This window comes from Chaetodon auriga, chromosome 22 (genome assembly GCF_051107435.1).
Source record: "Chaetodon auriga isolate fChaAug3 chromosome 22, fChaAug3.hap1, whole genome shotgun sequence".
Taxonomy (NCBI): domain Eukaryota; kingdom Metazoa; phylum Chordata; class Actinopteri; order Chaetodontiformes; family Chaetodontidae; genus Chaetodon; species Chaetodon auriga.
The window spans coordinates 8,635,001-8,644,797 of record NC_135095.1 but is presented as its reverse complement, the minus strand read 5'-3'; the positions used below and the strand labels follow the sequence as shown (position 1 = coordinate 8,644,797).

Below are 9,797 nucleotides of genomic sequence, written 5' to 3'. Positions count from 1 at the left end.
TCCCAGTCTAATGACTTCATGTCATTTCCCTCTGTGAACATATTGTTGCATTGCATTTTTCTAAAGACAATCTGACACATAATCACATCTTCATTGTTCCACACAGAACCTCCTGCTGCAGAAGAGGGTAATGACTTTTTGCTACTCTTTTTATTTCTATTCTAATATATTAAGTGTTCAATGGTCCATCTTTAACAAATATATTGTATACATGTGAGAATTAAACATTATTTTGCTTTGAAATATGACACCTCTTATTTGCAAATGCTTATCTTCTTTAACTTTAAGTAAATTGGTTGAACTGTACTTTTAGGAATCATCAACACGTTCTAGTTAAGTTGTGCCATGTACTGATGAGCTACTCTCCATTTCTTGCACTGATTATGATTGCTGTCACTGATCAACGGCCTGGTCGACATTACCTTTACAAAGAGCCTGCAGAAGAAGGTAATGATCGCGTTTCCACTGTTTGTTTCTATTCTAATATAATATAAAACAGTATACGATGGTCCAGCTTTCACAAATATATTGTATCCATGTGAATACAGCCTCCTTTTGCTTTCAAAATGACATCTCTTGTACACCATGTGCTTGTTTAAGTATTTAATTACAGGTATACTATGAATATTTAATATATGCTCACTGATTTCTTGCATTGATTGTGATTGCTGTCGCTGATCATAGAGCCTGCAGAGGAAGGTAATGAACTTTTCCTACTTTTATATTCTATTATTAGAATAATATATAATAATGCGTCTCTAATAATCTCTTGTATGCCACATGTTTATTTTCTTTAAGTATATTTTGTCTAAACCATACTCCTCAGTCACATTAACACATTTAAAGCCATCCTATGAAAATTGACCATAGTCTTATTGATTTCTTGCATTGATCGTGATTGCTGTCGCTGATCAATGGCCTGTTCAACTTCAACTTTGCAAAGAGCCTGCAGAGGAAGGTAATGAACTTTTCCTACTGTTTTATTCTATTATTATATATAATATCGTATATAAAAATGCACAATGATCCAGCATTCACAAATACATTGTCTACATATGTGAATACAACCTCCTTTTGCTTTGACATCTCTTGTACGCCACATGCTTATTTTATTTAAGTATATTTTGTCTAAATCATACTCTTCAGTAACATTAGCACATTAAAGCCATCCTATGAAAACTGACCATATTCTCATTGATTTCTTGCATTGATTGTGATTGTTGTCGCTGATCAATGGCCTGTTCAACTTTACCTCTGCAAAGAGCCTGCAGAGGAAGGTAATGAACTTTTCCTACAGTTTTATTCTATTATTATATATAATATGATATATAATAATGTGCAATGGTCCAGTTTTCGCAAATACATTATATATGTGAATAAAACATCCTTTTGCTTTGACATCTCTTGCATACCACATGCTTATTGTGTTTAAGTAACACATTAAAGCTATCCTATTTACCATATTCTCATTCATTTCTTGCACTGATTGTGATTGCTGTCGCTGGTCACCGGCCTGTTCAACATTGCCTTCACAAAGAGCCTGCAGAGGAAGGTAACTCATACGCACGGTGCGACTTCGCTGAATAAAAATATATGCCTCTAGTTTGTGCATCCTACCATGTTTTACAGTCATTTAGCTGTAGTAAGAAGACCTTAGTGCTGAGACATTTGTGGAAAATAGCAATAGTGACTTTCAGTCTTTTCAGTTCCCTGTTACAGATGAATTTATATATGGTGTAAATGTCTTCCTATTTTATTTTTTTCTTCACGCCTTTATATTTATTCTGATAACACATTTATATAAAAGAACTGCCGCCACTGTCTGAAAGTGAGCTTTCATGGCTTGAAACCCCCCTAGAGCCACCAAGCCGCTCTGACAAGGCATACAGAAACTGTTTAGACTTTCTATTTCTCTTTCTGACAGGCAAGAAAGTGTTTCATATCAAAATATGTAAAGTAGATATTATTGCTGTTTGCAAATAATAAAGTCAATCCATTTGTATTCTGCCAGCTGAAGCACTAACATGTCCTTATGTCCTTTGCCGTAGAGTCTCCAACTGCAGATGAAGGTACTGTAACTTGCTGATGGGGCCTTATGAGGACATTTTGTGACCGTTGCTGTAGTTGAACATGGCTGTCTGGTGCCTTCACTCATCCACTGGAGAACCACACAGTGTAACACATGCTCACAGACACGCTGCCTGCCAAAATGATGAAACGATTTTAATCTTGGAGTCCTCCTGCAAGATCTATTGTTCCAATACTCATTCACTTACGCAGTACATTCGTCAGAGTGCATATTGAGTTTATTTGTCTTCCACTGTTGCATGAGTGAGGATCATTAATGAATTAATAATCTTTCACTTCAATGTTTTTGGCCTGCAGGAGAGACTCAGGGTGAGTGAGTGCTGGCATTTTATCCACTAAAGCCAAACTGTTTGACACTGGTGGATTTTATAACACAAATATATTGTTTTGTTAAGATCAGTATTTTATTTCTATATTAAAATGTATAAACTGGTGCTATAGTAACTGTGATTATCCTTTTTTTTATGGTGATAGATGACTCCAAACCTAAACCAAAGTAAGTGTTTCTTCATGTGAATTTCAATCTGTATACATCAAGCAACTGGTCGTTCAGAGGTCTTCTTATTGTAACCCAGAAATGTGATTTTAGGGCATTTGCTGCACCGATAGCTGTGCCAAAGATACCAGAGGGAGAGAAAGTGGACTTTGATGTAAGTGATTGATAATAGTGTTTTTGTATGTAGTGTGTCTGCGTGCATAAATGTTTGTCTATATTATCAGGATCAAATGTCTGCCAGAGCAGACTTTGCTCAGGACTTGATTAGAGTTCTGCTCACTAAAGGCTCTCATAAATTTGTCAGTACAAATGTGTGTCTGTGACTGCAGGACATCCACAGGAAGCGTCAGGAGAAGGATCTGACTGAGCTGCAATCTCTGATCGAGGCCCACTTCATCCAGAGGAAGAAGGATGAGGAGGAGCTCATCGCTCTCGTTAACAGGATCGTAAGTCTTCCAGGAGAGCCAGATCACCGGAGCATTGCACCACCCAGAAAATAGTCACACCGTGCGCGTTTGTGTGTGTGTGTCTGTGGCCGTGGATGTGCAGGAGAAGCGGCGTGCTGAGAGGGCTGAACAGCAGAGGGTCCGTACTGAGCAGGAGAGGGAGAGGCAGATTCGTCTTGCTGTGAGTTCCCTCTAATCATCATCTCATCTCTTTCACAACATGACCCCCACATGCAATAAATAAATAGTGTTGTATAACAAATTACCTTGCTTCCCAAATACAATTAGGGAGTCGGGGATGTGTGTCTCCTGGCGGGGAATCTTCTCTGGCTGGAGGAAGGGACAAATATAAACTTGTAAACAACAGAAAGGGAATACTCCATCCTTGATCTTGTGCTTTGATATATAAAGCACCACGGGCCAGTCTTTTAAATGAGTGTGCTTAGTGATGTCACCTTACAAAACAGCCTTGTGCAGCTTTAATTTCAGCTCAGATGACATACAGTAGATTTGGATCGACCTGAAGTTCCTGCCTCTGGGGGCTCATTTCTCTGTGCAGCCTGTTGCAAATAATTCAGTATTTGATTTTTCTTTAAAGGAGCTATAATCTAGATTTTTATAATGCTGCAAACTTGTCACATTGAACTGCAGTTCACTGTGGCTTCATGGTCCTCTCAGTCCTGCTGTGTGTTCACCTCCGTTAGCTGTAAGCTGTTAGCTCTTTTAGCCATTAGCTCTGTTAGCTCTATGACCACAGGACTGACAGTCACGTGTCAGGCGGAGCTGTCCTCCTGCATTTCAACACAGATCATCAGGAAAAAAAAGTCTGTCCCCCATCAGTAGTGAGCTTACTGCGTCCTTAAGACTTTAATGCAAGGATTTTAATGCATCATTGTTTTTCATAGGTGTCCTGCTGAGTCACCCTGCAGCGATTGTACAGCATGAGAAGACGGGGTCTGCTGCCATCAGCCGTCCGTTCAGTCTGTCGTTTGCTAAGCCAACGTTATGCATACACATACAAAAGTCCTCTCTATCCCAAAGATGTCCCAGGGAAGACCTCTGTTTGTCCTAATATATACATGCGACGCCTCAAGCCCTGCAGTATCGTTAAGCTCATCATTTTAGTTTTCTAGCTTGCAACTTTAATATCTGTGTTTTTGTCATAGCATCATTTTCAGATGCAGCAGGCATCTGTTTTCTGTGGAAAAAGCTTTAAAAAGTGTACATGATCTACACCAAATTGCACCAAAAATAGCAACTAGTTGGTGAACATATTGCATTTAGCACATGAAGAGCCTGACATTTCCCCCAGGAGTTGGTGGAGACCAAAAACAGAGCTAAAAGGAGAGTGAATATTGGATTTACACTTTGCCAGATGGCCTGAAATGCAACCCCAAATGAACAATAATGTTGCTCAATTTGTAATTAGGCAACAGATTTTGGTTTCAGTGTTGGTTCAGCAGTTAAAGAAACAAAGTGGACAGGTGGTGTTTTTCTTTCTCCGCTGACTGCGTTGCACGATCCGTACCACAGGAAGAAAAGGAGAGGAAGGAGCAGGAGGAGGCACGAAAGAAGCAGGATGAGGACGCCAAGAAGAAGAAGGCTCTGACAAACATGACTCAGCAGTATGGCGGTGTCCAACAGAGGGTCAGTCATCGCACGCAGACACACATGAAAACTGAATTCTAAATGATTTAATATGCTGTCATACAAATGTGAAGCACTGCGGATACCCACAATAACAAAAATCCCAAATCCCTTGTGGTTTTAAGCATTCTAGTGTTGTGAAATAATTTCCACATTAATTCTGAGAAACACACAACCATCACCGAGATGACTGACAGAAGATGAAGACTGTTACCGCGATCATGAATGCAACACGTGTGTTTGAGCTTGAATGAGCGGGAAATGGGGCCAGAGTTTCAGAGCTTGTGGCCTCTTTGATATTCTCTTTCTTTCATTATTTCTTTGTTGCGTTCTTTCAACACGTCCTCTTGGATCGGTTCCCCCATCCAGCAAGATGGAAAGAGGGGAGCGAAGAAGCAGACAGAGAGGGAGAAGAAAAAGAAGATCCTGGCGGAGAGGAGGAAGCCTCTCAACATCGACCATCTCAGCGAGGACAAAGTGAAGTAAGGATACTCAGTTTTCGTAGACATTTATGAAGTTATTGTTCACAGTTCTATAGACCAACTAATATCCATATTTACAGTCTGATGCAGGTGATTTATTTGTGAATAAACGTCCACCTACTTTCCATTCCTCGTATTATAGACTCTTACAAGTTTGACATGGCTTTGTGGTTTTCTGTCTCTGAAGTACTCCCGCATTTTGCTCAACAGGGAGAAGGCCAATGAGCTGTGGCAGTGGCTGATGACCCTGGAGGCTGAGAAGTTTGACCTCACCGAGAAATTGAAGAGACAGAAATATGATGTAAGTACTTTGCCCCAGGGCTTTCATGTGCCAACTGCACCATGAAATGACAACAGAAATAAAAACTAAGCTTTTATATGCGCCTTTAGAAGAGCCAACCTACCTTTATATCAACAGTGTAAACGTTACATCAGTCGTAGTAAAGGTAGGAAAGTTGAGGAATGTTTTCTGGCTCCAGCTATATTGACTGCACAGACATGAGAGTGGCAAGAAGATGAATACACTTCCCAAAATGTCTTACTATTGCTTTAAGGTGTTACAATGAGGTACCTAGAAAGCTTCAGATTAACAGCAATACATTTATGTCCAAACCTGATTTATGAACTATTATTTTGACCCACTGGATAAAATGATAATGACAAACACTCCATATTGGTAGTATACAGCCCACAGCAATGATAAAGCCACAGAATACGAAACGGTATGTACTGTGCTTTTAAGTGCAAGGCTGTCCTGAGGGCGCCTATCTAAAATGAATGTGGCTTGACTTCCAGATCAATGTACTGCAGACCCGAATCAATGAGCAGCAGAAGTTGTGAGTAACTGTTAATGAGCAGTGTGAGCCTCTTGGATGTTGTGTAGTTTTGCAGTCCGTGTGTTGGGTCACAAACTGAGTTTTTCGGACAGTGGAGGAGGAAGGAAGCTGGGCCACAGTCACGAACAGAAGGTGAAACTCGCAGTGTGCGCTGATGAAGAAGCCTGCAGAAGCTGCCATGTGGTTGTGTGTAGACTTAATGCTACAGCTAACTCCACAAGTGAAAGTCCATAGTAGTATTCATGGAAAATAACCTGCAAAATACTTTTTGCACTGTGTACAAAATCTGATCTCAAACATCTCCGGAGCATCATTTCAGCAGTCTTTCCAGCTTTTCACAGCTGTAATTCGATCTGAAGTCACATTTTGCTTTGCAGCATCTCGTCCCTCATCTCCAGCTGTCAGGGACAGTTTCACTTCTAATGGTGCAAGCACAGCTGAAACATGATAAAGACGAAACACAGTTATGAGATTGTGTGACCTTTTCCTCCAGTGTTTAGTTAAAGGATCAGCTCAGAGGTGAGTCCTGATCTGCAGGTGAGAGTCTTTGGACGTCGGGTGAACGCATCTTTCTCTGCTGAGCCGTTCTTTAGGACCACACGGTCCGCTCTTTGGCTCAGCAGGTGTCCGTCTGTGTCTGCTGTTGTCCCCGTGCTTAGCCAGTCCTCCATGTTTGTCCCCCACAGATCAATGTGCTTCTGGCTCGCGTTAAGGACCACCAGAGGTAAGTTGTAGCCACCTTTGAAGCGTGGCTCATATCGGTGCGCCGAGTATCATCCGTTTCTCTAAAAGCCACGGATAATGTATTGAGGTGGTTTTGGTCCTCATTTAAAGAGCCTCGGGAAATTTCAGATCATTTACAATATGTCTGACAAAGTGTTTTCTGTAATACAAAATTTGGCATTTATATATAGTCATCACTGCCCTAATCCATGCTGAATCTTTATTTGCCCAATTCCTTTATGTATGAATACAGTTGTAAATGTAAACTACCCCATATGCAGATCTTCAATGTCTTATATATCTCTTGCACCCCAAGGCCTTTTAAACTCACATCATCCTACTTGATATCAAGTGGGAACATGTGACAGTCTTTACTGAATGAGTTGTGAGCATAGCAATAGTTCTAACTTTGTGCAGCGCAGATCTCACCTTCCTATGGCTTCAAACAAGTAAAATACTGCATTTTACCTGTTTCAGACAGCCATGGAAGTCTGATCAACTGAGTAGTAGAAAGTCTGCCATTTTAAGGCGTGCATGCAGTATTTGATTACTTGTTTTTACCTTATTGTACTGGATTCTTACTCTGGTTAATATTCTTTATATTCATCTGTTGCTCAACATCCCTCTTTACATCTCCATCCAGGCAGCGTGAAAACATTGTGTTCCTGATCCACAGCTATATTTGAGCTTTGAAGTTGGTAAAAATTGAGACGCAGTGTGGTTTGAGTGAGCGTCCCACAGCGCCACATGTTCTGAACTGAATTTGTGTAACATTATCAGTTACAAATTGTGAAATATAAACCGATCTGAACCAAACCTCTTGGAAAAAAAAAAAAAAAAAGTCTCTTAAGAAGCTATGTGTGTCGATGTTTTGAGGCAGAAAGCGAGACGTCTGTGTTGAACCAGCTGGTAAGTGTCTGCAGTCTGCTTTTCAAGTCAAATATCTGGTAAACTGTGTGTGACGTTGTGGGCAAAGGTGCAAAAAGAGTGCAGTGAATCAAAGGTAAGGCTGCTGCTCAGAGGACACAAGCATCGTTTGCCAGCTGTGTGAAACTGCGTGCGTTTCCCTTTTCTAACTGCATGTTTAGTGTTCGCCCACTTCAGTCCTCCACATCACTCCAGCTCACCCTCCACTACTCCTAATTTCATTATCCTAATGAATACTATAGCACATGGGGAACTACATGACATCAAACTTGCAGAAAAGTCTGTCAAAGTAATACACACAGTACAATATGTACTCTAAGTTTGGAATCGCAGTGTTATTCTTTGATCAGTCTGTTTCCGTTTTAAATCAGAATTTCCCAATTTTAGAATATTTAACTTTGGTCATGTTCCTGTACTGCCAACTCGGCTCATTATTATGAAATGTTACCCTGCTTCTTTTCACAATACCAGAAGTGTATTTCAGGTCATTCTTACTCAATTTGAACACTTTTTTTTTTTCTCAGATTTCTTGTTTTCTAAAGTCTGTTTCTGTTTCACAATGACTGCTTTAATTCTCAATGCCACTTTTTCACCACATTGTCTCCATCTGTCAATCAAGACAAGCTGAGCAAAGCCAAAACCTTTATGTGACTGGCTGTCTGCTCATTCAAACCAAAGCAACAGCCGATCGCATAAAGAGCAGATGGATGAAACAGTTCACATTAATTAGCGGAGCTTTGAACCAAATTAAACAAGAATGGAATTAATAAATATGAACTGATCCATGTAAAGAGGAAATACTTGAATGCTTTTTGTTTCCACAGCGCCAAAGGAAGAGGCAAGGCCAAGGGCAGGCTGAGATAGACGCACACGTCGGCAGGAGCTCTTCAGGGAAACGCCTGAAAGTGACTTCAATCACATTAATATACGCTTTTAAACAATTAAACAGCAATGCAACAGCTGGTTTTAGACATACACAATAAAAAGACTTGTGATTTTGAGCTGCTATGTTTGTGTTGTTTAAGTTTCAAACTTCTACCAATCCCCCAGTGTCTCTTCGTCTTAAAAACAAATGAATGCAAATCATTCAACTGGCAATAAAATAGCTCTATTTATTCATTTGGGACCATACACAGAGAACCACAGTGCACCAGAAATTTCACATGTAGGCAGCGATATGTAAACATAATTAAATGACTTACTGCAGCAAGCTGCAACAGTGCTCATTACATTATCCACACGTTTAAATAACACATTAATAAATAAAGATTGTGATGGTAATACAGTGTCAGGGTGGTGGACTTTCTGTACAGGACAGTGTGATGACAACAGTGCAAAAAATAAAGTCATGTGTTTGAGTATGTACACAGGTAGGAGGACTAACGTTGGCTGCAAGGCCGGAGCAACTTCTGTACTTTAAATCAATCCCCGCTGAGGTTCCATGGCTTCTGACACATGACAGCTACTCCTAAATGAAAAGGCTGCAGATGAGGAGATGAATAATATTTTTTTAACTTCTTTTAGAACCTCGAGCCAAAACATTTGCAGAGCGCTTTGTGGAGCTGCCAAAATAGCATCAAAACTTTCATTTCCACTTCACACAAAAGTCCATTTTCAGTCTGGTTAACCACCGTCTGTCAAAAGATGAAAAGTGCTTCGCCTTTGGCTGCACTCTCAACTCCTCCAGGAGCCATGGGGGGCGAGTACAGTTTCTAAAATCTTACCTTGAACATTAGCTAAGAGAGGCAGTGCATTTTCATATACTCAACAACACCAAGCGTTTTAAATGAACAACTTAAATTTCTTTCAGGTAGCTTGTGAGCTAATATGCTAGCTACTTTACATTTCAGCAGGGATCAGAACAGTGCATTTTTATGGTCGCTAATCCAAAAACTTCATGCTCACACATGATGAATGCATGGAGCGTCGGCCCTTCAGGCATGGTGAGGAGATAACAGATCAGGTTCAGCGCCCTTTGTTGATTTTTCACCACAGATGTGTTTCCCTGATCTCAGCGATCACCTGGCTGGCTTTTTGTAAGGCCTGCGGGCAAGATTTAAAAAAGAAATGACTGGTAAAGGAACCTCAATTCATCAGGGGGAACTAGACACAACAAGGTGGGAGTCTGTTACCTGTAGCATGTCGGCGGCCT

At 40.5% G+C, this 9,797-nt stretch overlaps 2 protein-coding genes across 4 annotated transcripts in view; one reads left to right on the top strand and one right to left on the bottom strand.

Moving 5' to 3' along the window:
* Nucleotides 1–2,215: 2,215 nt before the first annotated feature.
* On the top strand, nt 2,216–8,646 carry tnnt2e (troponin T2e, cardiac). Of its 2 annotated transcripts, XM_076722194.1 has the most exons (9): nt 2,216–2,584; nt 2,678–2,738; nt 2,914–3,030; nt 3,134–3,211; nt 4,564–4,677; nt 5,047–5,159; nt 5,370–5,460; nt 6,682–6,719; nt 8,470–8,646. In XM_076722194.1, the coding sequence occupies exons 1-9, from the start codon at nt 2,553–2,555 to the stop codon at nt 8,507–8,509; spliced, it is 684 nt and encodes a 227-aa protein (XP_076578309.1). In that variant the 5' UTR covers nt 2,216–2,552; the 3' UTR covers nt 8,510–8,646. The 2 variants fall into 2 exon arrangements, with proteins under 2 accessions (XP_076578309.1, XP_076578308.1); XM_076722193.1 differs by lacking the exon at nt 6,682–6,719.
* Nucleotides 8,647–8,731: 85 nt separating this feature from the next.
* Nucleotides 8,732–9,797, bottom strand: part of LOC143314884 (dynamin-1-like protein) — a 20,451-nt gene continuing 19,385 nt past the window's right edge. For both annotated transcript variants that reach the window (XM_076722179.1, XM_076722180.1), the window contains 2 exons: nt 9,778–9,797; nt 8,732–9,688 (listed from right to left, as the gene is read on the bottom strand). The exon at nt 9,778–9,797 is cut by the window's right edge and continues 140 nt beyond it. In XM_076722179.1, coding sequence (XP_076578294.1) covers nt 9,632–9,688; nt 9,778–9,797 — 77 coding nt within the window. In that variant the 3' untranslated portion in view covers nt 8,732–9,631. The remainder of the gene's footprint in view (nt 9,689–9,777) is intronic.